Source organism: Cotesia typhae, unplaced genomic scaffold, assembly GCF_013202065.1.
Source record: "Cotesia typhae breed Kobodo isofemale line unplaced genomic scaffold, CoteBio_Ctyphae contig_59, whole genome shotgun sequence".
Taxonomy (NCBI): domain Eukaryota; kingdom Metazoa; phylum Arthropoda; class Insecta; order Hymenoptera; family Braconidae; genus Cotesia; species Cotesia typhae.
Window position 1 is genome coordinate 161,495 of NW_027423761.1, and position 25,278 is coordinate 186,772.

At 32.1% G+C, this 25,278-nt stretch overlaps 8 protein-coding genes across 13 annotated transcripts; 4 read left to right on the forward strand and 4 right to left on the reverse strand.

Moving 5' to 3' along the window:
* Positions 1-843: 843 nt before the first annotated feature.
* On the reverse strand, positions 844-2,156 carry Cbp20 (cap binding protein 20). The gene is made up of 3 exons (XM_074250370.1): positions 1,901-2,156; positions 1,194-1,514; positions 844-1,119 (listed from the first exon to the last, which is right to left on the reverse strand). Exons 1-3 carry the CDS (start codon positions 1,955-1,957, stop codon positions 1,015-1,017), a joined length of 483 nt encoding a protein of 160 aa, XP_074106471.1. The 5' UTR covers positions 1,958-2,156; the 3' UTR covers positions 844-1,014.
* A 259-nt stretch (positions 2,157-2,415) lies between these two features.
* On the reverse strand, positions 2,416-3,804 carry LOC141532155 (uncharacterized). Of its 3 annotated transcripts, none has more exons than XR_012480050.1 (2): positions 3,240-3,804; positions 2,416-3,151 (listed from the first exon to the last, which is right to left on the reverse strand). XR_012480050.1 is itself a non-coding variant. In XM_074250371.1 (2 exons), exons 1-2 carry the CDS (start codon positions 3,293-3,295, stop codon positions 2,838-2,840), a joined length of 309 nt encoding a protein of 102 aa, XP_074106472.1. In that variant the 5' UTR covers positions 3,296-3,804. The 3 variants fall into 3 exon arrangements, 1 of the variants encoding a protein (XP_074106472.1); XR_012480049.1 differs by having other exon boundaries at positions 2,416-3,090; positions 3,152-3,284; XM_074250371.1 differs by having other exon boundaries at positions 2,838-3,090.
* A 24-nt stretch (positions 3,805-3,828) lies between these two features.
* On the forward strand, positions 3,829-7,567 carry Raf (serine/threonine kinase raf oncogene). 2 transcript variants are annotated; one of them, XM_074250369.1, is made up of 3 exons: positions 3,829-3,968; positions 4,643-5,175; positions 5,303-7,567. In XM_074250369.1, exons 2-3 carry the CDS (start codon positions 4,663-4,665, stop codon positions 7,001-7,003), a joined length of 2,214 nt encoding a protein of 737 aa, XP_074106470.1. In that variant the 5' UTR covers positions 3,829-3,968; positions 4,643-4,662; the 3' UTR covers positions 7,004-7,567. The 2 variants fall into 2 exon arrangements, with proteins under 2 accessions (XP_074106470.1, XP_074106469.1); XM_074250368.1 differs by lacking the exon at positions 3,829-3,968 and having other exon boundaries at positions 4,528-5,175.
* Positions 7,568-7,797: 230 nt separating this feature from the next.
* Tow (target of wingless) lies at positions 7,798-13,909 on the forward strand. Of its 2 annotated transcripts, XM_074250372.1 has the most exons (5): positions 7,798-8,117; positions 8,197-8,587; positions 11,670-11,817; positions 11,911-11,968; positions 12,226-13,909. In XM_074250372.1, exons 2-5 carry the CDS (start codon positions 8,503-8,505, stop codon positions 12,850-12,852), a joined length of 918 nt encoding a protein of 305 aa, XP_074106473.1. In that variant the 5' UTR covers positions 7,798-8,117; positions 8,197-8,502; the 3' UTR covers positions 12,853-13,909. The 2 variants fall into 2 exon arrangements, with proteins under 2 accessions (XP_074106473.1, XP_074106474.1); XM_074250373.1 differs by lacking the exons at positions 7,798-8,117; positions 8,197-8,587 and adding an exon at positions 9,879-10,206.
* A 476-nt stretch (positions 13,910-14,385) lies between these two features.
* Positions 14,386-15,873, forward strand: Tfam (mitochondrial transcription factor A). Its single transcript, XM_074250390.1, has 4 exons — positions 14,386-14,588; positions 14,809-15,181; positions 15,245-15,343; positions 15,658-15,873. Exons 1-4 carry the CDS (start codon positions 14,533-14,535, stop codon positions 15,871-15,873), a joined length of 744 nt encoding a protein of 247 aa, XP_074106491.1. The 5' UTR covers positions 14,386-14,532.
* An 82-nt stretch (positions 15,874-15,955) lies between these two features.
* LOC141532169 (uncharacterized) lies at positions 15,956-17,535 on the reverse strand. Its single transcript, XM_074250393.1, has 4 exons — positions 17,322-17,535; positions 17,166-17,260; positions 16,424-16,645; positions 15,956-16,255 (listed from the first exon to the last, which is right to left on the reverse strand). Exons 1-4 carry the CDS (start codon positions 17,407-17,409, stop codon positions 15,956-15,958), a joined length of 705 nt encoding a protein of 234 aa, XP_074106494.1. The 5' UTR covers positions 17,410-17,535.
* Positions 17,536-17,893: 358 nt separating this feature from the next.
* Positions 17,894-21,844, forward strand: Caf1-55 (chromatin assembly factor 1 p55 subunit). Its single transcript, XM_074250477.1, has 4 exons — positions 17,894-18,029; positions 18,591-19,089; positions 19,421-20,006; positions 20,667-21,844. The coding sequence occupies exons 1-4, from the start codon at positions 18,011-18,013 to the stop codon at positions 20,844-20,846; spliced, it is 1,284 nt and encodes a 427-aa protein (XP_074106578.1). The 5' UTR covers positions 17,894-18,010; the 3' UTR covers positions 20,847-21,844.
* On the reverse strand, positions 21,183-25,234 carry Slob (Slowpoke binding protein). 2 transcript variants are annotated; one of them, XM_074250476.1, is made up of 9 exons: positions 24,870-25,234; positions 24,370-24,539; positions 23,889-24,154; positions 22,744-23,035; positions 22,562-22,653; positions 22,167-22,292; positions 22,020-22,090; positions 21,919-21,950; positions 21,183-21,845 (listed from the first exon to the last, which is right to left on the reverse strand). In XM_074250476.1, the coding sequence occupies exons 1-8, from the start codon at positions 25,232-25,234 to the stop codon at positions 21,947-21,949; spliced, it is 1,386 nt and encodes a 461-aa protein (XP_074106577.1). In that variant the 3' UTR covers positions 21,183-21,845; positions 21,919-21,946. The 2 variants fall into 2 exon arrangements, with proteins under 2 accessions (XP_074106577.1, XP_074106576.1); XM_074250475.1 differs by lacking the exon at positions 21,919-21,950.
* Positions 25,235-25,278: the final 44 nt, after the last annotated feature.

Here is a 25,278-nt window from a genome sequence, read left to right on the forward strand (position 1 = left end):
CAAATTCCATATACAATAATATTATAATAACTCGCGTAATTTTATGAGGGCATCAACTGTAAAATATCAAATAAATAATTAATTATTGAAAAATAAACTGGAAGGAATTAAATGGAATTATAAATACTTACATTACTTGCAAGGGTAAATTTTTGAAGGAGCTTTGAAAATAAATTCGATTAATCAATAAATATTTAACAATAAAATAAAAAATTATTTTTATTTCTTCGCCAGGATTTTTATAATCCTTCAAGTCTCAGCTTTAAAATCCACTAAAACCCATCTTTTTTTAAATTCCGAAATTTTTTAATAAAATTTTCAGCGCCCCTTAACTCAAAAACTCATTTCCATGTTTTATAGTTTTTCGACTCCATAACGTTTTTTTTTTTTTTTTTTTTTTTTTTTTTTTTTTTTAAATTAAAATTTTGGAACCGTATAGAGTTTAAATTAACAAAGAAACTTTGAGCTAGAACTTTTATAGAAAATAAATTTATCTAAGATTAATAGTTTTCGAGATATCTTAAGAATTAGTATGATAAAATAATGATTTACTTACTCCGAATTGATCAGCTTAATCGCAAGTATCTTTTTAATAAAAAATCTCCAGAATTTATACTGGATCTTATTATATTATCACAAGAGATTGTCGCATTTAAATAACCAAGCGTTCCTAATTAATAAAAATTAACTTGATATTTTTTTAAATCTTTGATTACTTAAAAATTTCACGGCCTCATTAATAAATATGACTTTATTTAATTAAATAAATATTATATTTCATCTCCTAGGTAATTTTAAAATTACTTTTTTTTAAAGAAAATAAAAATGAAAGGACGAAGATAATTAATTAGTAAAGATATTTATTTCTTGGATATAAACTCGAGAAAAAAAATGAGTAATCTTAAACTCAAAATAACACCATTGACAATCAAATTAATTAGTATTATTATTATTATTATTATTATTATTATTATTAATATTAATATTATTTTAATTATTTATTAAATAATTAATTTAACGACCGTATCCGGTCTCGGCGATTGGTTGGACCTTTTGTTGGATTATTTTTCCGTACCCTCCTCTGCCACTGTCGAAATCTGATCTGTATTCATCTCTTACCTGAGATAATTAATATTTTAGTGTAACTGAGTCGTAAATTAAAAATTTGTCATTATAAAATAATAAAAACTCACTTGTCCACCAGTTTTTCCTCGTCCATATTGTCTCCCCTCGATGAATCCCGCGTCCCAGTCAGTCCTAATAATTCTGTCGTCCAACCTAGTGCCGTTGACGTACCTCATGCAGTTCTCAGCGTCACTTCTGAGGTAGTATTCCATGAAACAGAACCCGCAAGGCGTCTTTTTATATTTATCCAGGCCCATAACGATTCGCTTTATGTCTCCGCATTTGCTAAATAATTCGTAGATTTGCTCCTCAGTGGTATAGAAAGACAAATTTCCGACGTAGAGGGTCGTTGATGTTCGGAGTAAACGGTCCTGTTCGGCTCTTGAACCCTGTAAGATATTTTAATATTATTAAAATTATTTTTTTTAATGACTAAAAAATTTTTTTAAATGTCAGCTGATTTTAAAATTAATTATTTGAAATAATAATAATAATAATAATAATAATAATAATAATAATAATAATAATAACAACAAATATTGAAATCAGCTGATTTATTTTAATTTTTAAAATTATTGTGAAACAAAATTTTTTAATTTTTACATCAGCTGATTTTAGTATAATATAAACAAAACGTCATCCATGACTAACAGGATCTATTTTTATAATAGAGAAATAAAATTTATTTCGAAACAACCCAAAAATATTAATATTAAAAAATTAATTAAAAAAAAATAATAATAATAATAATAATAATAAATAATAAATAATTAACCTTGAAATGTTGGTCGCGATAGGAGCTCAGTTCAACGGAAGGAGATGGTAGAGACATTTTCCTTCTGATTTTCTAGCTTAATATATATATATATATATTTAATATATTTTTCAATTTATATCTCACTGATTAAATTATTGACGTTCAATAATTGTTTTAATTTATTAAAAACGTTGGAATTTTATTAAATGTTACTTTTGTACTTTTTGACTGCACACCACGCTTGTCATTTGTTATTGGACACGTCAGCCACCATTTTGAAACAAATTAGGACTCTATAGTTTGAATACTGTGAACTAGTAATGACAGTCTCCTGTAGATGGCGGATTAGTGTAATTTTTGATACTTAATATGAAAGTTAAATAGAATATTTTTGTTAAAAATTGAAAAATATTGTAATAATGTTACTTAAAAATATTAAAAATTATCAGGTAAAAATTTAAATACTTTTTTTTTTTTAATAAAAAATATTTATTAACAAAAAATATTAGATCCATTGAATAATTTTAAATTATTTTTCCTCTAAGAATATATAAAACTTTATAAAATATAATATTATTCATAAAAAGCATTGATAAACTTTTTCAGTTGATTATTATCCAAATACTCAACAATCAGCAGAACAATTTCAAACGGTAGCGGTATAGCCTTTCTCATCAGATCAGCAACCTTATTGAGGTTGTTCATCAACTGGCTTCTTTCTTCAACTTCGTCCATCTTTCTTCCAAAACAGAGTAACAAATATCTGAGTATCACACTTGTCTTCATCATCGACCGCCTCAAACTGTCCGTCTTCATCATCCAGCTCATCCTGAAGAGCTGAAGCTCGCTCATAAAACTATTGACAACCTCAAAGTTCTTCAACGATCAACTCTTCTACGTGTCAACAGAATTTTGGCAACTTCAAAAAAAGAACTTTTACCAACATGCCTCTGCTTCAAGAACCCTTTAACAAACCGTCATCTGCTACAGAATTTACATCAGCTTGGTAGTCCTGGACCAGCTGTTTCACTATGTTCAGCCGGTTTTTGGTACTGGCCCAGTGCAAAGCGGTGTAGCCTGAAGCTGGCCCGATTTTTGATAAGACATTGTTTACGTTCAAACCTCGGGACATTATTAATTTAACACCATTTGGCTTGTTTTCTATCACCGCCACGCGCAGTAACACGGAATTGTCCATTTTGCTGCAACTGATGAGTTTTATGTTTTTTTTTTTTTCTTCTTTATTTTTTTATTTTATTTTTTACTAACCTGAATGAATTTTTGTGCTAAACTGGTTAATTTAATTATTTATTTTTTAGGTATACACCAACTGACGTCAGTTGTTTTTGAAACTCACCTGTAGATAACATAAGTAACGTCATTTGACAGCGCGGTATCCAAGCTCACAAGCATGGTAAGTTAATTTTATTATTAAAATCATCTTGATAAAAAGCATCAATAAACTATATTGTAAGCTCCAGTTATCCACAAACTCAATAAAATATACAACACAATTTCATACGGCAATGGTATAGCTTCCCTCAACCGTTGAATTTTTTGAATCTTTTCCAAAACTTTTCTTCTCTCGTATAAGCTTTTTCAAACCTATCAAACACTATTTTAAAAATCTCATAAGTTTTCTTCTTCTGCGTCTCTATTCTTTTAACAAATTTCCTGAAGCCTTCGACAAGCTTATCATCTTTGACCAACAATTTCAAAGCTCTGTCATCAAGAACTTTCTTGACGAATTCATAAACAAACAAACGTATCTCCGCATCCTCACAATTAATCCTCTGGTTCTTCAAATCTTCAACGAACTGTTGACAAACTTCTTAGTAAAAACTTATTGACAAATTTCTTTACAGTGACATCTGAAGCAACCAATTAATCCATAAACTTTGTTTCTTCTTCGTAGACTGTTAGCAGTTTTTTCGCACACTCGCTTTTGTCTTTCATCGCTGCAAAATGGAGGGCTGTGTAACCAGCCAAGGGCCCAGTTGGGATTAAACTTTTGTTGATGTCACTGCCGTTTACTATAAATCTATATATCAGATCCCAGTTCCAGTCTTTCACGGCGTCAGAGAAAGTACGTAATTTTCTTGAAATGTTGCCTATTTTTTTTCCAAAAAAACTTTATTTACTATACTTATTTATTTTTTAAACATTAAACACTAAAAATTTTAAAACTTACCTGTGGATAAAATTTTTGAAGAATTTTTATCAGAAATCGGTTTAGCGTTTGATTGATGTAAAAAAAAAAAAGAAAAAAATATTACTAGTTGCAATTTTTTTAATTTTTTTTTTTGTTTTTAAAATTTAAGATGTCGCTAGTAGTAAATTTCGCGATAATTTGAATTAAAAAAAATTGCATTTGTAAAATTATAAAAAAAATTTGTAAATGTAAAAATAAAAAAATTTTTATAAAAGATAAATAACAATTAAAACAGTTAAAAAAAAAAAAAAAAAAAAAAAAAAAAAAAAAAAAAAAAAACCAATTTAAAAAATTCCCGCTAAAAATTTAAAGTTCAGATGTCACTAGATCTTTTTGATAGCTGATTAGTCTCGGCGTCTGCGCAGTAAAACCGTAAAACCCCAGTCCCTCCGCCATGACACATTCAAAATACAGTACTATAGATGCAATTAGACTGTAGCTGTCGTCAAGCTATAGCCGTAATAAAAATCGACAACAATACAAACTAAAAACTAAAAGCAACGGAGAAAGTAAAAGAAAAAATAAATTCTAAAAGCAAAATCATCCAGATGACTCCGGACTCGGAAGGATGGCGACAGTGGGTGCGCGAAAACTAGCCCCGGAGGCTCGTGAACCGGGACTTGGAGCTCGACGGCATCACCCAGTAGATGATCTCGGGCAGTCAGCGAGGCCAAGAACTCCCCTGAAGGCACGGCGCCGAGGAAAAGTCTGCCCGGAGGACTCCCCAGGGCTCGCCATGTCCAGATTTCTCGACGCCCACCACCAGGAACTCGAGGACGAGTGCGGCTCCCTTGACGAGCTCCAGAATATCCAGAGTGTGATCAATGTCACCCGCCAGAACATGGATGCCCTCACCAGTAAGTTTGCTAACTTTCTCCAGCCGCCGGCGATCTATCTTCTGGAGTACTCTGAGCTCACCAGCAAGCTCCACGAGTTGGAGCTCAAGCAGCAGCAGCTCGTTGACAAACTCACCGCCGCTGGGTATCAGGACGACCTTCTAGAGAGGTACAGGTGCCCCAGGACTCCCCTCAGATCTCTTCTTCGCGCTCATCTGCCCAATCAGCAGCGCACCAGTGTTCAGGTTAGTTTTTTTTTTTTTTTTTTTTTTTTTTTCTTTTTCTCTTTTTCTCTTTTTCTCTTTTTCTCTTGGTAATTTTATTTTTCATTATTTTGGTAAAAAAATTATTTTAAAATTCTAATAATTGTAGGTTAAAGAAGGAATGGCTCTGCGAGACGCCCTAGCAAAAGCGATGAAGCTCCGCAATCTCACCACGGAAATGTGCGGAGTTTACATAGTTGGCGCTAACGATTCCAAGTATCCAATCCCGTGGGACACGGACATCTCCTCCCTGGAATGCGACGAGATATCTGTGGAGATTCTAGATAAGTTCCCAATCACGACGTCAATGAGCCACAACTTTGCCCGCAAGACCTTTTTCAGCTTGGCGTTCTGTGAGTGCTGCCACAAGCTGCTGTTCCAGGGTTTCTACTGTCGAACGTGCAACTACCGGTTCCACCAACGATGTTTTAACGGAGTTCCAGCTCTGTGCATCCAGTCCCAAATGCAGGACGTGTATTACCAAGCTCTGCTAGCACACAATCCGGAGACCACCGTGGGGATTTTGCAGCTTCCATCAAGCTACGCGCTGGCGCGTCACGCCCCCCTCGCTTCAAGGCGGCACCCTAGGACCCTGAACCAGCAGGACCGAAGTTCCTCAGCTCCGAACGTCTGCTGCAACATGATTAAGCCCTGCGACTCCGAAGATTTACGTTCTCACCAGCGAACTTTGCTGTCCTCAGGGCCGATTTCACCCGGGAGCAGTCCTACCAAGCACAGCCAGTCGACCCAGGCGTCCCCGACTAATACTTTGCGGCCCAAGCGGCCCCGGGCCAGGTCTGCTGATGAATCCTCAAAGAATCTACTGGCCCCGAGGGAATCCATCGAAGACTGGGAGATTCCTGCTGATGAAATTCTTATCGGGGCCAGGATCGGCTCCGGCAGCTTCGGAACCGTTTACAAGGCCCACTGGCACGGACCAGTCGCTGTCAAAACCCTGAATGTTAAGATTCCAACCAACTCCCAGCTCCAGACATTCAAAAACGAGGTCGCTGTTCTGAGGAAGACCAGGCACGTCAATGTTCTGCTGTTCATGGGCTGCGTCAGCAAACCCCAGCTGGCAATAGTCACTCAATGGTGCGAGGGCTCCTCATTGTACAAGATGCTCCACGTCGACGAGACTGACCTCCCCTTACAGACTCAGATCGAGATCGGCCGGCAGACCGCCCAGGGAATGGATTACCTCCACGCAAAGAATATAATCCACCGGGACCTCAAGAGCAACAATATTTTTCTGCATGACGATATGACGGTTAAGATCGGAGACTTTGGACTGGCTACTGCCAAGGCCAGGTGGGCCGGGACCCAGCAGTTCAATCAGCCCACGGGGTCCATTCTCTGGATGGCGCCAGAAGTTATCAGGATGCAGGAGGAGAATCCCTACAGCTTTCAGTCTGATGTCTATGCTTTTGGAATTGTCATGTTTGAGCTTTTTGCCGGTCAATTGCCCTACAGCAACAACAGTAAAGACCAGATCTTGTTCCTGGTCGGGTGTGGACGTCTTGTGCCTGATCTTAATAAACTGCGCCCGGATATGCCGAAGGTTCTCAGGAGATTGATTGAGGATTGCATTAAGTTTTCGAGGGAAGACAGACCTATATTCAGGCAGATCTTGGCGACCATTGAAAGCTTGGTTCAGGGACTTCCTAAAATCACCAGGAGTAAGTCTGAGCCGAATCTTGGGTGCACCAAGGTCCAATCTGATGATTTTTTGTATAATCCTTGCTCGAGTCCCAAGACTCCGGTTAATTATCAGTATGGAGCTTTCCCCTTTTGTGGAGGGAATATTTAGTGTTTGGCTAGCTGGAAATCGACCAGAGCTGAAAATTATCAGTGCGCAAAGTGTTCCTGGACTGTTAAGGGGCAATAGTGCGGTGGGTCTCTGATTTATCAAAAAAATATTCAAGACTGTCTGAAGATAGACGTTGAAAAATTACCAACGTGGTTTTTAAAAGGAGGATTTTAAAGCTAACGCTATTATTATTATTATTATTTTTTTTTTTTTTTTTTTTTTTTTAATAAATAGCAGGGCTAATAATTTGTAAATATTTTATTAAAGAGTGCGGGGATTCGTCTCGGGACCACTCTACTGGTTAATGGCCTAATTATGTCGCGGACTTTAGTGGTAATTTCGTCGATTCAAGATTGTCATTTTTTTGAGTAAGATCAAGATTTTCAAATGAAATTATGGTGTCTTATTTATTATTTATTTATCCGATACGACTGAATAGCTAAATGTTTTAAAATAATAATAAATACGTGGAGATACTTAAGTATAAATATTATTATATTATAAATATATTACAGTTGTCGATATGTAACATCAAAACTAATTAATAAATTTAATCTTCGCAAATTTTTCGATTTTATTTTTTTTTTTTTTTTTTTTTTTTTTTTTATATCAAATTCTTTTTTTTAAAACAAGTTCAACTGGTAAGTGAGAATTATTTTAATTATATTAATTAATAAATTTAAAAAAATTTTAACGAAATTCAAATTTTCCCGCGATTAGTTGAAACTCCCGTCACCAGATGTCTCGGTATGCGACAGATGTAGCGAGTGTAGCTTAATTTAGTCAATGTCGATTCTTCCACGGCAGATGTTCCACTTACACACTTAACTCTACAAGATTTACTTTATTTACAAATAATTACAAAAATTAACAAATATTTACACTTAAATAAATTACCGTATACTTACACTTGTCTCTTGACAAAAACCAACAACAACACTCTCAGACAATAAAACAAAGTATTTTTGATGAGTGATCCACTTCTATTCGACATAAAAAAAATCATAATAATAATAATTATAATTATATTATATATTATTGACTTAACATTTAAGTGTAATTGGATTTTAATCCCAAGGGCGCATTATTTGATTTTAAAATTAGTGACCTACAGGTGAGTAATTTTTATGGAAATTAAATTAGCCGACATTTAAAAATTTATTGAATTTTTATAATTATTAATTTTGTTCCAGGGAAAAATTTAAGGTTCGAATTTTTCGAAAGAACCACAAATGCTAGAGACGAAAAAGAAAAACAGGAAAAATCAGGACACGGGGTGATTGCCAGGATTTTTATTTACCGAAAATGGATTGGATATCTCTGAGGTAGCCGAATCTTGACGCTGTTTAATTATTTAATACAAGAAAGAAGATAAGAGCTTGTCTCTACTCGCAAATGTTCGAACTAGTCAAAAATGTAAATAATTCTGGTTTCGGATTTTGCGGTATTACTTCATTGGAATTTTAATAGGAGCCAGTGGTAGGTCCAACAGGAGCAGGATGGGTTGCGGTCAAAGTAGGATTGGAAATATTTATTCTAAGAACAAAAAAAACAAGAGTAATGCTTCCAAGAAAAATGATTTTCGTGAGTATTTTCTTTTTTTTACAAAAATTTTTTATTTTTTAATTCATTGCTTTTTTTTTTTATTTAAATTTTAAAACCGTAATTAATTTTTTCTTGTAGAAAAGACTCTGAGCTACAACTTTTGTTTAAAATTTTTTTTTTTTTTAGGACCAATAGAAATCGAAATATGAATTAAATACAATTAAATGATAAAGTAGAATTTTTGAAATTTTTAAACAATAAAATAATTTTTATGAGTCAAAGTGGTTACTTGAAAGAAAAAAAAAAAAAAGTCCGTGGGGTCACTTATATCTTTATCAGTTATTGTAAAATGCATTTTTTTTTTTTTTTTTTTTTTTTTTTCCCCGCTGATACCGGAACAGATAACTGTGATAATTGTATCCCACTTGACAAACAAACTACTTGTTTACGTTTCTTTTTCGACTGTTAACCTTGGATATCATTAAGCCATCACATATAGACTTTTATAAAGCTTCAAATTAATTTTTCATGGGGTTTTAAGTCGCCAAAATTTTGATTTTTTGAACTAACTTCATTTTTTTATTGATAATTTATTGTCCGCAAAATTTGAAATTTTTTACTGTCAGTAAAAAAATTATAACTTTTTTTCTGATAAAAATTTTGAAACCGGGTAAATTTTGTATAAAAGAAGAGGGCTTAAGCAACAACTTTTGTACTAAAAATTTTTTTCTAGGACCAAAATTCTCTCAGATAAAAATTATTAAAAATTGACAGCTCCAAATTTTGGAGCAAATTTTAAATGGTCATAACTTTTTTCCTAATCAAAATTTTGAAACCGGGTGAATTTTTTTCATAAAGATAAAATCTTTACCTACAACTTTAGTGTTGGAAATTTTTTTCTAGGATCTATAGATCCCGAGATCTAGATATTTAAAGATCTTCGAAAAATCAAAATTTTATAAATTTTTGACAACCTTTAAAGAAAAATGATTTTATAATTGATTTTATGAATAAATAATAAATAAACCGGCATTATTGTGTTTGATATATCTAGAGTAGGCTAAATAATATCAACAGAATAGAAATAAACATGCGCAGTAAGCGGAGCTGCGCAAAAGCCGGCGTTGAGCGTAAACAACATTATTTGTGAAATTACGTATGAATTTAAAAACCGTTTCAAGGATCACAATATGGTTGAGCAAAGCTATATATATGTTAATAATACGAGCCAATATTATCACTCACGATAGTACACCGGCGCCGACAATCTATTACGTAGATATTAAGAACTACGTGACGATGATCGCGTCCCACATGCTCAATTTATTTTTAACCGACGTACTTTCAGTCAACAATCTGCTTCGATATCGTCCACACGCATTTTAATATTGAAATGAAAAAAAAAAGTCGCTAAATTGATAAGAAACTTAAAAATTTTTGAGTTTTTTACCAAAGTGTTAAAATTAACTTTTATTTTTTTTTTAATTAAAAGTGAAAAATTTCGAAAATTAAGAAGCTAGTGGTGATTTCTGGGATAAAAAATTACTCCTTCGTGATCCTGGGTTCCACTAGTGAGAAACTTAAAAAAACTAGGTACAAAATAATGTGGTTAAAAATATTACGCCAGAATATATCGCAATTGGCGCGCAGAGCTAGAGGTACTTGTTTCAAAACTCTTTAATTTTTTTATAATAAATAATCCCCAAGATAAAAATTAATAATTAATAAAATCAAAATCTTGAGTCCACTGAAAAATTTCTAAAATTTTACAGAAAATGAATTATAAAAGAAAAACCTGCTGTACATTTTCACGAAATCGGTTTCTCTGAATAATGAAATCAGCTCTCGTGACTTTATAAATAAACTACTAGAATTGTTTAAAAATACAACAGTTCAGTGAAAAGCGGCCAAATTTTAATAAAATAAACTCCGTTGTGTCTAATAATAATTAATTTAAATCTGACAATAACCGGCCTCAATAATTAATAATTAAAATTTTAATTAAACTAGAACAATTTAATTAAATCCGGTGAGGATTTATTGAAAACAACAATGTAATAACCTATCAACAGACGCATGCGCCGGACCTTGACGCGTAATCCACAATCCAAAGCCGGATGCGCTAGATTGCCAATTAATACCGACATTGTATCGATCTGCGTCATCACTTTCAAATCTGACGTACGTAAATTACCGTTATTACTAGCTCCAGGTGCATCCTATAAAAAAAAATAACCTTGTCCTGTCGATGTACTCGCCGAGACCTTTAAAATGACTACCCACATGCCAAAATTAAAGAAAAAAAATTTTTTTTTTTTTTTTTTTTTTTTTTTTCGAGTGGGTACTCATTTTGAAGCTCTTGGAGAATTCTTTAAAGGTTCGGGATTAGTTGATTTTTTTAGTTGACTTGGGGGAAGGTATCACGGGTAATTTGGACAGCTGTTTTTTCCACGACCTCGATTTTGCCACGCGCCGAGCGAATTAATTGAGATAACAAATTTAGGACAAATTTAAATTAAACATTGCATTCTTGGGCTCGTTGCACGAGTTCATTATCCGCGAGTTAGTGCGAGATCATTAAACCTATTCACGCGGTTTTCAAAAGTATTTATAATCGAGACAATGCCTTTATTTATTTTTAACTTTTAGATTGTTAATTTTGGAATAAAAATTATTTTTAACAAAAAAATTTTTTAATTTTTCGACCAGGAGTTTGACAATTTGCCAGATAAAGGAATTTAGGAATGAAGTTGAATTTAAATCTCTATAATTTTTCTCCTAATCAAAATTTTAGAACCGGATCAATTTTATCTTAAAGAAAAATAATTTAGCTACAACTTTTATCTTAAAAGTTTTTCTCTAAGACCAATAGAAACCGAGATATAATTTTTTGAAATTACAAAAAAGATAAAATCTCGGTTTTTTGCCTCGGAAGTAATTATAATTACAAATTAATTAATTTTATTCATCATTCATCATTCGAGGTCTAGGTTGACACCCGGCAACCTTGAGGCTAAATATAACTTAACTGAATTATCAACGGTGTCAATATTATTTGTTTATTTAATTGGAATGAAATGAAAAAAATTGAAGATAATAATTGACGAAAATATTTTTTCAGGCTCTGCGACAATTGATCAAAAAAATAGCACTAAGAGCAATAAGACTAATAATAACAACGGAGAGGTTAATCGGAACGAGGATAATGCCGGAGACTGCAAAAATGCTAAAAAAAAAACCGGACCTGGCGGGCCGCTTCTGCATCAAGCGTGAGTTCATCCGTTTACTTTTTATCATGTGTTCACGCTTAAAATAACAGTGACTCATAATTATTATTATTATTATTATTATTATTTTTCCAGTGAAGTGTCTTCGAGCCAACTGGATTTTTTCCGAATGCTGGATGAAAAAATTGAAAACGTAAGTGTTAATTTTTTGAAAAGTTTTCAGCGCCCCTAACTCAAAAAATCCATTTTTTGAGAAATTTTCCGAGTAATTGACCTTTGAAGCTCTATAACTTAATTTGTAATCAAAATTTTTAAACCGGACAAATTTTATTTTAAAGAAGAGTCTTTAAGCTACAACTTTTGTCTTGAATATTTTTTTCTACAACCAGTAGGATCAGAGATAAAAATTACCAAAACTTAATTTTTTTTTTTTTTTTTTTTTTTTTGCAGGGTCCAGACTACGATGAAACTTCCGACGGAACAGTGAAAGCCGAACGAATATCGAAGCTGCTCCGCCGCTGGGAGACGGCCAGTATTACGTGGTCGAGTGTAACAGACCTGACGTCACCCAGCATGGGAAACTTCACCTTGACGAGTGCGCCTGTCCTGGGAATTGGCAGCGAGACGCGTCACGCGGCCATTTTGTCGGCACGCGACCGCGAGGGAATGCGTAACATAATTGGCGGGCGGCCGGAATCCGCCCCTGTGTATATCGCGAATCGCCTGGACGGGCTTCCCGCCACAATTCCCTCCTCTCCGCAGCTCGCTCGGCACGTCCTGGAGTCGATAAGCCAGAGCCCAACTCAGTCGGCAAAAGTCGAACAGCCGGTAAAATCTTCCCCAGTAAATCACAGAGCGTCGTTCTCCGCCGAAGAAGAAATCGAGAAGGGAGTTAAGCTCTACCGCGAGCAGTATCTCCAGCAGACCGGAATTATTTATCAGAATAATAATAATAATAATAATAATAATAATAATAATAATAATAATAATAACAATAACAATCACAATATTCTGAAAAACAATCAGATTAATTTGACTCCGACGCGCAAGCGTCTCAACGCTGCCCAAATCACGTGACCTACTTCGTTCTTCGACCATTTTGAGATTAATAGACTGATAATTTTCTTCGCTGGAGGTTAAATCCCCGAGCCAGAGTCAAAGGGGTATTTTTTCTATTTTTTTTCTTTCATTTTCGGATGATAAATTTTATTTTTATTTGAGACATGGTTTTGTGGTGTGCACTGATTTTGGAGAAAAATTTGTTACATTTTTTTTTAGATTTAAATTAAGAAACGGGATAAGGTTTTTTTTTTAGGGAAATACTTTAAGCTAAAAATTTTGGTTCAAACTTTATGGTCTGATTAGTAAATAATTAATAAACAACAAAAGACCGGAAAAATTTGAGTGAGGATTAAAAATAGAAAGCTATTTTTATGTCTTTGCCGGCATTTTTAGAATCTTAAAAGTCTTAGCTTTGAAAATTACAAAGAGTTTTTGGTAAAAAAAATTTTTTTAGCTAAATTTTCAGCGCCCCAAACTAAAAAAACAACTTTTTCAGCAATTTTTTTGATTTTTTTGTATTATGCAAATTCATAACTTTTTTCTGGTAAAAATTTTGAAACCGGACCAATTTTATTTGGGAAAAAAAAAAGACTTAAAGCTACAACTTTTGGTGAAATTAATTTTTTTTTAGGACTAATAATTTATTAAAAAAAAAAAAAATCTCTAATATTTCAAAAAATTTTCTTAAAACTTAACTGAGGATTAAAAATAGAAAACTTATTATTTTTATGTCTTCGCCGGGATTTTTAGAATCCTCAGAGTCTCAGTTTCAAGGAACAATGTAAGTTTTAGGAAAAAAAAAAAATTTTATCGCAGAGTTTTCAGCGCCCCCGTAAAAAAATTCTTCAATTTTCTGCAGTGTATTCCATAAAATCGTATTAAAAAATAACTTAAACATATCCTTCGGTCCTCCTCAACCTCGTCGAATTTAAGAGAATAAAAATAATATATTTCGCAAACACCCGTGCCAAAATCAACCACTTTTTGTGTTCTTTTTTTATTTTATTTATCAACAAACAATTAATATGAATACGTGTACAAGTGACTATATCAAATGTATCAGTGTATAAATTTTCGATGTAATTTATTCGTGTATAATTAACCAATCACTTATAAATAAAAGAATATAACAATATATATATATATATATATATATATATATATATATATATATATATATATATATATATATATATATATTATGACTATGATTATAATTGTAAAAAATAAATTAAAATGTCAATGTTTTATATTAAATGTTAACTATATATACATAAAAATCAGAGTTTAATGAAATGTAATTTAATGTCTATGGAATTAAATGTCTAAATAAATTTACAAGTTTTTTTAACTGTTTCTTTATGATTAAAGTTTAATCATATAAAATATATACCAATCAAATTGTTTTTGTATTCCCTAGAAAATTAAAAAATTAAAAAAAATGACAGTTAACTTTAATGTCATTTCACTAAAACTTTTCAAATTTTCCCGCTCTTTCTACTAGTGCTACCTACCAATTGCTTGAGTACTAAAACAAAAAAATATAACCTCAAACAACATTAAAAGTTCTAATACCGCAGTTACCTAAAGCAGTTAATTATTTAACTAATTAATCAAGCAATAAAATATTTTTTTATAAACAATCCAAAAATTAGCCGCTAAAATAAACTAAAAAATAAAAAAAAAAAAAAAAAAATGGCGAGCAACAAATTGCTGAATTTTTGTTCCACAAAAATATTTTCACTGCCAAGGTAAGAATTTTAATGAAAATTTTAAGAATTTTTTTAACAAATAAATGATGTGAAAAAAAAAAACTTGACATGTAAAAATTTAAAAAAATGAAAAAAGAAATTTTTTAAAAATAATTTTTTGGAATAAATCTATTTGTTAAAAAAAATTAAAAAAATGATTAAGAAACTGCTAACTTAAATGTAATATTTTATTTAAAAATAATTAATAATCAATTTTTAGAAATTTTCTGGTGATTTCTCGAGACTACTCAGGATCGAAGCGACGACTGATGGAGCAGAGACTGGACATCCCTGAACGCCCGAAGCGGCCGCTGAACGCTTTCCTGAGGTACACTGCGTTAATACGTGATGAGCTTAAGGAAAAATTTCCGGAGGCGAAAGTGCCCGAACTCTGCAGACTGTACGGGAAAAAATGGGCACAGTGCGACCCAGCTCTTAAAAAGGAACTACAGGATCAGTACAGGAAGGACATGCTCAAGTACAGTCACCAGGTGATGGATTATGAAAGAAAGCTCACTGACGAGCAGAAGATGGTCATTGAAGAAGAGAATCGCAGGGTTGAGGCTAACAAGAAAAAAAACGAGTTAAAAGCTGTCAGTATTTTTTTTTTTTTTTTTTTATCATTAATGATAATTATTAATTGTTATTTTTTTCAGAGACTACTTGAGCTAGGCAAACCAAAAAAACCCCCGACGGCTTTTATTTTATACATGATGTCTCATGTCAAGTCCAAAGATCCAGATACTGCTGTTCCGGTGAATTTTTTTTTTTAGTTTCAAAAATTCATAACTTTTTTATAATCAAAATTTTCAAACCGGACAAAGTTTTTTTCAAAGAAGACACTTAAATCTACAACTTTTGTTTGAAAAGTTTGAGTTGATTTAAAAAAATTAAAAAAAATTCATAATTTTTTTTCTTATTAAAATTAAGCGACCGGATAAATTTTCTCTTGAAAAGAACATTTAAATCAATGAATAATTTAAAAAAAAAAAAAAATGATCTTTTAAATTTTTAGATTTTTTTTTTATTAAAAAATATAATTATAAAATAAATTTAAAAAAATTTTCAGGACTGGATGGCTGAAATAAGCAAAGAATGGACAAAATTACCTGCCGAAAAGCGCGAAAAATTCGAAATAGAAGCAAAGAAGCTGATGGAGCAGTACAAAAACGACATGATCGACTGGGAAGCGAAAATGATTCAAATGGGAAACTTGGACGTGATCAGACGGCAAGTGTTGCTGGACTTGAAAGACAAGACCGGCCAGGAAGAAAAAAAACGTTGAATGTACCCCGAATAAAAAATTTTTTTTTTTTTATAATTTCAATATGAATTTATTGACTGATAAATTAAGCAAAAATCCTCGATCAAGTGGAGGGATCAATGATCACTTGGACAGTCTCGAGCTTGGCGAGTTCCTCCTCGTAGTCGACAAAGTGCCTGGTGATAGTGAAGTAGAACATTACAAAGGAAAATATGTAAACGTTCAAGTCGTAGACGATCAGGCTCCAGATTTTGTAAAAGTTCTTCAACTTGCTGATCAGAGACGGCCGGATGTTGCACAGCATCAGCACCGCGTACATCATGTTCTCCCTGGGAGAATTTTCCTGGCTTGTCAGGATGTAGACGCGCGGGAGCAGCAGCAACAGAAACGGCGTTATCACACTCTGTAATATTTTATTAATCCAGATTAATTTAAAAAAAAAATTTTTGAAAAAAAATTGTTAATTTTTTTTTCTCAAATTTTTTGAAAAATCAATCTTTTTGATTGGAAAAATGAAGATTTTTAAGAAAATTTAGTTAATATTATTACCTTAATTTTATTTTAAAATTACCTTGCCGACTGGATTGTCAATTTTCAGGATAATCAACAAATTTATTATCAGAGCGAGGACTGCATAGATAAAGCGATTGAAAAAGAAGTTGTTCAGGAGAGAAGGCTTCTTCGGAGGCTCTGTACTTCCTACGGCTCCTCGCAGAAGGTTTGCTAGTTCCTCAGGGTTAACTGGATCAGACGGATAATTTCTCGTTGGGCGACTGACTGGCCTTACGAAGTCCTAAAGTTTGATTAAGGATTAAAAATAGTTAATTTGATATTTTTATATCTTCACTGGCATTTTTACAAACCTCAAAGTCTCAACTTTAAGACCAATTATAATTTTTTCTTTAAAAAAATTTTTTCAGAAAGTTTTCAGCGCCCCCAACTCAAAAAATTAGATTTTTTTGAAAATTTTTCATATTTTTGCTACTTAAAAATTCACAACTTTTTTTCTAATCAAAATAAAGGAACCTGATTAATTTTACCTTAAAGAGGAGACTTGAAGCTACAACTTTTATTCCAATAATTTTTTTTTTACAGGCAATTTTTTAATTAATTAAAATTTTCAAAGCTGAATAACAGAATTTTTAACAAATTTTCTAAATTTTTAAAATATTTTATAAATTTTTTATCAAATTAAATTTTAAAATTACAAACTAATAATTATTTTCCAATCATAATTAATTTAATATGCAAAATATTTAATTTAAATAAAAAATGATTTGTAAAGATTTAACAAAAATAATAATAATAATTACAGAGTTGTCTCGATTGCTGAAATTCGGCAAAATAATCTCAGCCGGTTCCGCAAAACATTCTTGACTAATTCCATTACCAATATCATCACTAGTATCTAAAAAATAAAAAATAAAATAAATAAATAATCGACAAAATTAATAAAAATAAAAATTTACCTCGTCCAGAAATTTTTTGGAATCGTGACTCGGAATTCTCAAGAATTCTCCGTCGTCTTGCTTCTCTTCTCGCAGCAGCTTCAGCCATTTTTATTAATCGCTATTTATAAATATATACACTTAATTATAATAATTATTATTAAATTACACGTTATGTTGTCATTTATTTATTTATTTACTAACAAACTTATTTTTTACAGAGAATAAAAAATAAATATTGACTAGGTTATATGTTGCAATTTTTAGTTGATTTATTTGATGACAGGTGGCGTTAAATTTAAATATTTAATCTGTTGAATAATAAAAACTAGTAGAATTTAAATAATAATAATTAATATTATAATAATTATATCAATTATATTAATATTAATTATAATTATAATAATAATAATAATAATAATTTTCAATTAGATTTTTTGTATTATTTTCATAATTTTAAATTTCAAAATTCAAATTTTCCCGCGATAAGAAAAATTAGCAGTTAGCGCTCTCTATAATTTAAAAATTTTTTTTTACCGCCGTTTAAAAACTCTTCTTAAAATCTTCAGATAATTGAAAACTGTTCCCAAACCGGCAGACGCCATTGTAAAACCAGCATCAACGTCGTGTCTTTTGGCGGGCACATTTTTTACTGAATTTTGTTAAATTTACATCAATAATCTTAAAACAGGAGCAATTATTTATTAAAAATGGGCGACAAGGACGGCGGTGAGTACTTTTTATCCAAAACAATATTAAATATCATCATTTATTTTAGAATAACAGTCATCACTTATTTTTTTTCATAATCAATTGCCTATGCGTCTTGTATACAACCTCCATTTTAATTAAATCACAAATTCTTTATTTAATTAAGGATTTTTGAACTGTTTTTTTTTTTTTTTTTTTTTTTTTTTTTTTTTTTTTTTATAAAAAAAAATTTTTTTTAATTTACAAGATATTTTATTTAATTTTTAATAATTAATTTTTAAGTATAAAAAAAAATAAATAATTTTAGCCAATAATAAAATTTCTTGAAAAAAAGATTAATAATTTTTAATAATTAACCATAAACAAATTTTATTAGTAAAAACATTTATCAAATTTTTTTTCAATAAAAAAATTTATTTATTTTATTTTATTTTATTTATTTATTTATTTTTTTTCCAAATTAAAAATTTGGCGCTAAATTTTGAAAAATTAATTTTAATTTAATAAATATTATTATTTTAATACTTAAAAAAAAAAAAAAAAAAAAAAAACTAACAATAATTGTTATAAATTTTTTAGAAACTTTTGATGACGCGGTAGAAGAGCGCGTAATAAATGAAGAGTACAAGATCTGGAAAAAGAACACTCCATTTTTGTATGACCTTGTGATGACCCACGCTCTAGAATGGCCATCGCTGACAGCACAGTGGCTACCAGACGTAACCCGTCCAGACAGTAAAGACTACTCGATCCACCGACTGATCCTGGGGACCCACACCTCCGATGAGCAAAATCACCTGCTGATAGCCAGCGTCCAACTCCCGAACGAAGACGCCCAATTTGACGCCTCCCACTATGACAATGAAAAAGGAGAGTTCGGTGGATTCGGCTCCGTCAGCGGCAAGATCGAGATCGAGATTAAGATCAACCACGAGGGCGAGGTCAACCGAGCTCGGTACATGCCCCAGAACCCCTGCGTCATCGCTACCAAGACGCCGTCCAGCGATGTCCTCGTTTTTGACTACACCAAACATCCCAGCAAGCCTGATCCCAATGGCGAGTGCCATCCTGATTTGAGGTAACTTTTTTTCTAATCAAAATTAAAGAACCGGACAAATTTTAATTTAAAGAAGACACTTAAATCTACAACTTTTATCTAAAACATTTTTCTCTAGGACCAATTGTTTCCTTAAAAAAAAGTAAAAATAATTTTTTTTTTTTTTTTTTTTTTTTTTGTCAATTTCCGGAGTTGAAAATTAAAAAAATTCATAACTTTTTTTCTAATCAAAATTTTGAAACCGGACAAATTTTTTTTTAAAGAGGAAATTTAAATCTGAAACTTTTGTATGAATAATTTTTTTTCTAAGCCCAATAATTTCCAAGATATTAATTATCCTTTAAAATTGCAGACTCCGCGGGCACCAAAAAGAAGGCTACGGGTTATCCTGGAACCCGAACTTGAACGGGTATCTGCTGAGCGCGTCCGACGACCACACGATCTGCTTATGGGACATAAACGCGACCCCGAAAGAGAACCGAGTGATCGACGCAAAGACAATTTTCACGGGGCACACCGCGGTTGTGGAAGACGTCGCCTGGCACCTTTTGCACGAGTCTTTGTTCGGGTCCGTCGCGGACGACCAGAAGTTGATGATCTGGGACACCAGATGCAACAACACCAGCAAGCCCAGCCACACTGTAGACGCTCACACCGCGGAGGTCAACTGTCTCAGCTTCAATCCCTACTCCGAGTTCATTCTAGCTACAGGAAGCGCTGACAAAACTGTCGCCCTCTGGGATCTTAGGAACTTGAAACTCAAGCTTCACTCCTTCGAGTCTCACAAGGACGAGATCTTCCAGGTTCAATGGTCCCCGCACAATGAGACTATTCTTGCTAGCAGTGGCACCGACAGGCGTCTGCATGTTTGGGATCTCAGTAAAATTGGCGAGGAACAGTCCAGTGAAGATGCTGAGGACGGTCCTCCGGAGCTATTGGTGAGTTTTTATTTTATTTTCATCCTTTTTTAATTATTTTTATCAATTCCTAAATTTATCCAAAATTCCTCATAAAAAAAAAAGAACAATTTGATAACTATTTATTTAAAAAAAAAAAAATTGGTAATTATTTTTATATCTTCGCCAGCATTTTTATTATCCTCAAACTCTCTTCTTTAAAATGCACTAGTCATTTTTTTTAATTTGACCTTTTTTTAAAAAGTTTTCAACGCCCCTTAACTTAAAAAAACCGGGTATTTAAAAAACTCACTGAATTTCTGGCCTTTAAAACCCCATAACTTTTTTTCTAATTAAAATTTTTAAACTCAATAAATTTTATCTTAAAGAAGAGACTCTTAGCTCCAACTTTTATATAAAACATTTTTTTCTAAATCCAATAATTAATTTAATAAAAGTTATCAAAGTATATTTTTCCATTTTCACAAAAATTTCTAAAATTATTTTCAAGTTCTTAATTAAAATTCCTTAAATTTTTTTTCTAAATTCCCATGAAAAATTCTATTGATCCTAAAAAAAATTCCATGAAAAATTCGCGTCCAAAATAAACTAGAACTAATTAAAACCAATTTAGTCATTTTTTTTTTTTTTTTTTTTTTTTTTTTTTTTTTTGTGTTAAATTAACAAATGAATTACTTCTAGTTCATTCACGGTGGACACACTGCTAAAATAAGCGATTTCTCATGGAACCCCAACGAACCTTGGGTAATCTGTTCAGTGTCCGAGGATAATATCATGCAGGTCTGGCAAATGGCCGAAAACATTTACAACGACGAGGAACCGGACACTCCAGCCAGTGAGCTAGAAACCGGCGCATCTTAATTATTTTACCCTAATTAATTATTAATATTACTTTTCCACTCAAGTCCCGACTAGTATCCTCTTAAATATTGACTGGGATTTTTCTGTATTTTTTTTTTTTTTTTTTTTTTTTTACATAGGTTAAGATACTCTAATTATTATTATTAATATTATTAAATCAATTATCACCGCGTATTTCATTGATTAAAATAAAAACAGTCATGATTAAACAATTTTTAGAATTTTTTAAAAATAGATAACTAATTATTTTTATGTCTTTGCCGGCATTTTTAGAATCCTCAGAGTCTAAGCTTTAAGCTTCACTATTTAGTTTTTAAATTCTGAAATTTTTTCGAGTACTTTTCAGCGCCTCCAACTAAAAAAAAAAAATTTTTTTTTTTTTTTTTTTTTTTAAATTTCCCCATTTTAGGTACTTTAAAAATTCATAACTTTTTTTGTAATGAAAATTTTGACCTCAGCTAAATTTTATCTTACACTTTTAGAGGACACTTTTAGCTACAATTTTCGTAGAGAAAAATTTTTTTCTAGGTCCAATATTTAATTTAATAAAAATTGTCAAAGTTAAAAAATCAAAAGATAAGAAAAAAAAAAAATTTTTTTTTAAACTTTGATCAAGGATTAAAAATAGTAAAAAAAATTTTTTTTTATGGCTTCGCTGGGATTTTTAGAATCCTCAAAGATCCAGCTCAAAGCTTTAACATCCACAGTAACTTTTTTCAATTCCGACTTTTTTTTATAAAGTTTTCAGCGCCTCCAATTAAAAAACAAAGAAATTTGATAAGATTATTTTAATATGATCTCAATTTTTTTTTTTTTTTTTTTTTTTTTTTGTTTTATTGTAAATTAGGTCCGCAAATAGGCTAGTAGTACATATATAATTATTGAAATAATCAATTAATAATTCGGAACCGGAATTGGTGATTGTCTTTTTCTCCATTGGCCAAAAATGAGATAAATTAAATGGAGATTAATAAATCAATCTCTTCGATGCTAGTTATTCTGAAAAAAATCACAATAAATAATTAATTTCTTATCAAAAATTTTTTTCAGACTAATTAAAAAAATTAATTACCCCTCAATCAATTTCACGTGCATAACTTTTATCTACCATGCAAAAAAAAAAAAAATATTCAATTAAATAAACCAACATTTATTAAAATTTTTCATTCGTACCTTCGACTGTTGTGTCGCTTGATGTCGTCGAGCAGCCTGACGACAGACGGATTCAAAATTGGACGAAATGTCTAAAAAAAAAAAAATTTTATTTAAAAAAAAATTTTTTAATTAATTATTAATTATTATTTTTTTTTAATTAATTACATTCACTGGAGCGTGCCGCAATTCACGTAGGTCAATATTTCGGAACAATTCATGGAGTAAAATCTCCTCTAATTTAGGATATCTATTTTCTGGACTATTAAAAATAAAGTCCATTAGCTCGTAAACCTGAAAATTATTGTTATTATTATTTTAGATTTTTTTGGTTTTGATATTCTGAATCTAGAGGAAATTTCATGAAATTTGAGTACCCACATGCCCAATTTTGGGTCACTTGCGTCAACTTCGCGGTTTTCCGCGAATTCCACGGTTTGGGCAATTAATTTTAAATCTATGGTTGTGAGTAGTCAAATTAATAGTAAATTTCCCGCGTAATTTAAATCCGTGGTTAGTTTCTAAAAAAAAAATTTCTGGAGCTTAAATAATCGAAAAATTACCAATGGGTATTTAGCTACGTCGTCATAGTGAACTCTGGACAGTTTGAATAAACACAATTCGTACCCTGCTGTCATTTCGAACAGTAAATGTCCTAAAAAAAAAAATGGAAAATTAATATTAAATATTGGGGGGCGGGGATGGGGGGGGGGGAAACCTAATTAGATTAATTATAAAATATTACCGAAGCAAATGCTTTCTATGGAAGCCCCGTAGGGAATTCGCGGCCCGACGAGCGGGTGGATCCGACTGGTGAACCCTAGAAGCGAGTTTTCCAACCCGGCGACTCGCGCCATGCCGTTCTGGATGACGACATTCCCGGAATGAAGATGGACTGTCGGAAATCCGCGATCTTTAAGGAACAAAAGCGCCTCGAGAATTTGACGGCCGAGAACTTGGATCTGTGGGAAAGGTAGGCCGGGGCCTCTAGAGACGTATTTGTTCGACCAGTCGTTGTTCCAGCTGTTCCGGTCCACCTGGAAATTTTTTAATTGTCAAAATTTGGAAAAATTTAGCATCAGAAAAATTTTTTTTTAAATTTGGCCGATGATTAAAAAAAAAGAAAAAAGATTATTTTTATATCTTCGCCGGCATTTTTATAATCCTCCAAGTTTCAGCTTTCAAACCCAATATAAATTTTTTGTTAAAAAAATTTTTTTCTCAAAGATTTCAGCGCCCCCAACTCAAAAAATCTGATTTTTTAAGAAATTTTTCAAGTTTTTGACTTTTGAAGCTCTATAACTTTTTTTCTAATCAAAATTTCGATATCGGACCAAATGTATCTTAAAGAAGAGACTCAAAGCTACAATTTTTGTTTCAATTTTTTTTTTTTTTTTTTTTTTTTTTTTTTTTTTTTTTTTATAGGACCAACAGTTTATTTTTAAAAAAATTGTCAAAGTTAAAATACAAAAATTTTTGAAAAATTTCAAAATTTTAAGTAACGATTAAAAAATGATCAATAATTTTTTTTTATGTCTTTGCCGGCATTTTTAGAATTTTCAGAGTCTTAGCTTTGAGATACACTATTTATTTTTTTTTTTTATTTAAAAGATTTTTAACAAATTTTTCAGCGCTCCCAAATAAAAAAGCCATTTTTTCTTCAAAAAAAATTCCCATATTTTTCAACACAGAAAAAATTTGTAACTTTTTTTCAAATGAAAATTTAGAAACCAGACAAATTTTATGTTAATCTAGGAACCTTCAGCTACAACTTTGATGAAAAACTTTTCATTCCCGGATCAATATTTCCCTTATTTATAGAGTTATAAATATTAAAAGATAAAATCTAGCCCTTGACCTCTTAAAAAAAATCCATAACTTGAAACTTACCCCGTAAATTAAATCTTTAAGGCTGCCGTGGTTAATCGGCTGAAGCACAACCACGTAATTTTCCTCCTCGTACTCGATAAACTCAATGTCGAGAATCGGGCAGACATACGGGTGCTGAATAAACAGGAACAATTTATTGAGAATTTCTTTGGTTGACGGGCAGACGCTCAGCGGGCAGTTTTTCCCCAAAGGAGTCAAAGTTAGGATTCTGTCGGTCTTCAGAAGCGTATCCTTAACCGCGAACCAGAATTTGTCGACCCTTGACCCTTAAATTTTCCAAAGAGACTTTATCGAATTTCTAAGATTATTTTTATATTCCCCGGGAAATTTCCGCCCGAAAAAGTGTCCCATATATCTAATTTTTATCTAATTCGTGGATTCCGCGGGTGGGCAAAAGTTTTCCTAACTAGGAGGGCTTGTGGGTACTCAAACTTTCGGAAATTTCCCGCAGAATTCAAATATGTGACCCATATTGCCCCACCTATGTTGTGAAGCTGTTCTATTAAGGTGAACCTAGTGGCTGCTTGTAAAAAAACTTGGCAAATATTGAGAGCTTGGTCCCTCGAACGTTTTTCTAATTCTAAATACTCAATTCCTTCCTCGCGGATTGTCGGGCTTTGGTCCAATGATTCGTAGAGATGTTTTTTGTTGCTAAAATTAAAAAAAAATTTTTTTTTATTGTTAGAATTAAAAAAAAAAAAAAATTCTGACGTCGGATTCGTGTTCTCCGGAAAATTTCCATGCGAAAAAGTCACCCTGATAGTGTATTTTGGATAATTTTTCGCTAATTCGCGATTTTTCGCGGATCCCGCGGGTGAGCAAAGTGTCCCGAAAACTAGGACATGTGGGTATTTTTTACAACGGATATTTACCGAGGAACTTAAATCCGAAGCCAGAATTCAAAAAAATTCAAACCGGACAGTCGTAAGTAAATATTGATCAATTGTAATGACATTAATTTATAAGGTTTCATCCAATTACCTTAATTCACTTTCCCTGGCTCGGGTGATCGACACCCTGTTGAAAAGAATTTTTGCTAGACTGTCAATTTTGTTCCCAAAGTGGAATTTGTCCTCGAGATTGTTGATGCTGGAGGAACTGCTGGCGTTGGAGGTCGAGCTCTCGATGCTGGCGCTCCGGTTGTTCTTGATGTAATCCCTCGCGGAGGTCATCGCACTCGAGTCGAGTTCAATTGCGCTCAGGGTCCGGCGATTTGGGGGCCGCTTTTTTCTTTTCACTCGCGGGGACTCCCGGTAAAATCGGTCGTGCCCGGTGACATCTGAGCTACGACGTGACCCCCCAGATTCGTCATCTTTTTTGTTCAGTTGCTGGTAGATGCTGAACATTATCACAGGAAGGTTCACTGTTTACTGACTGGTGACATTTTAAG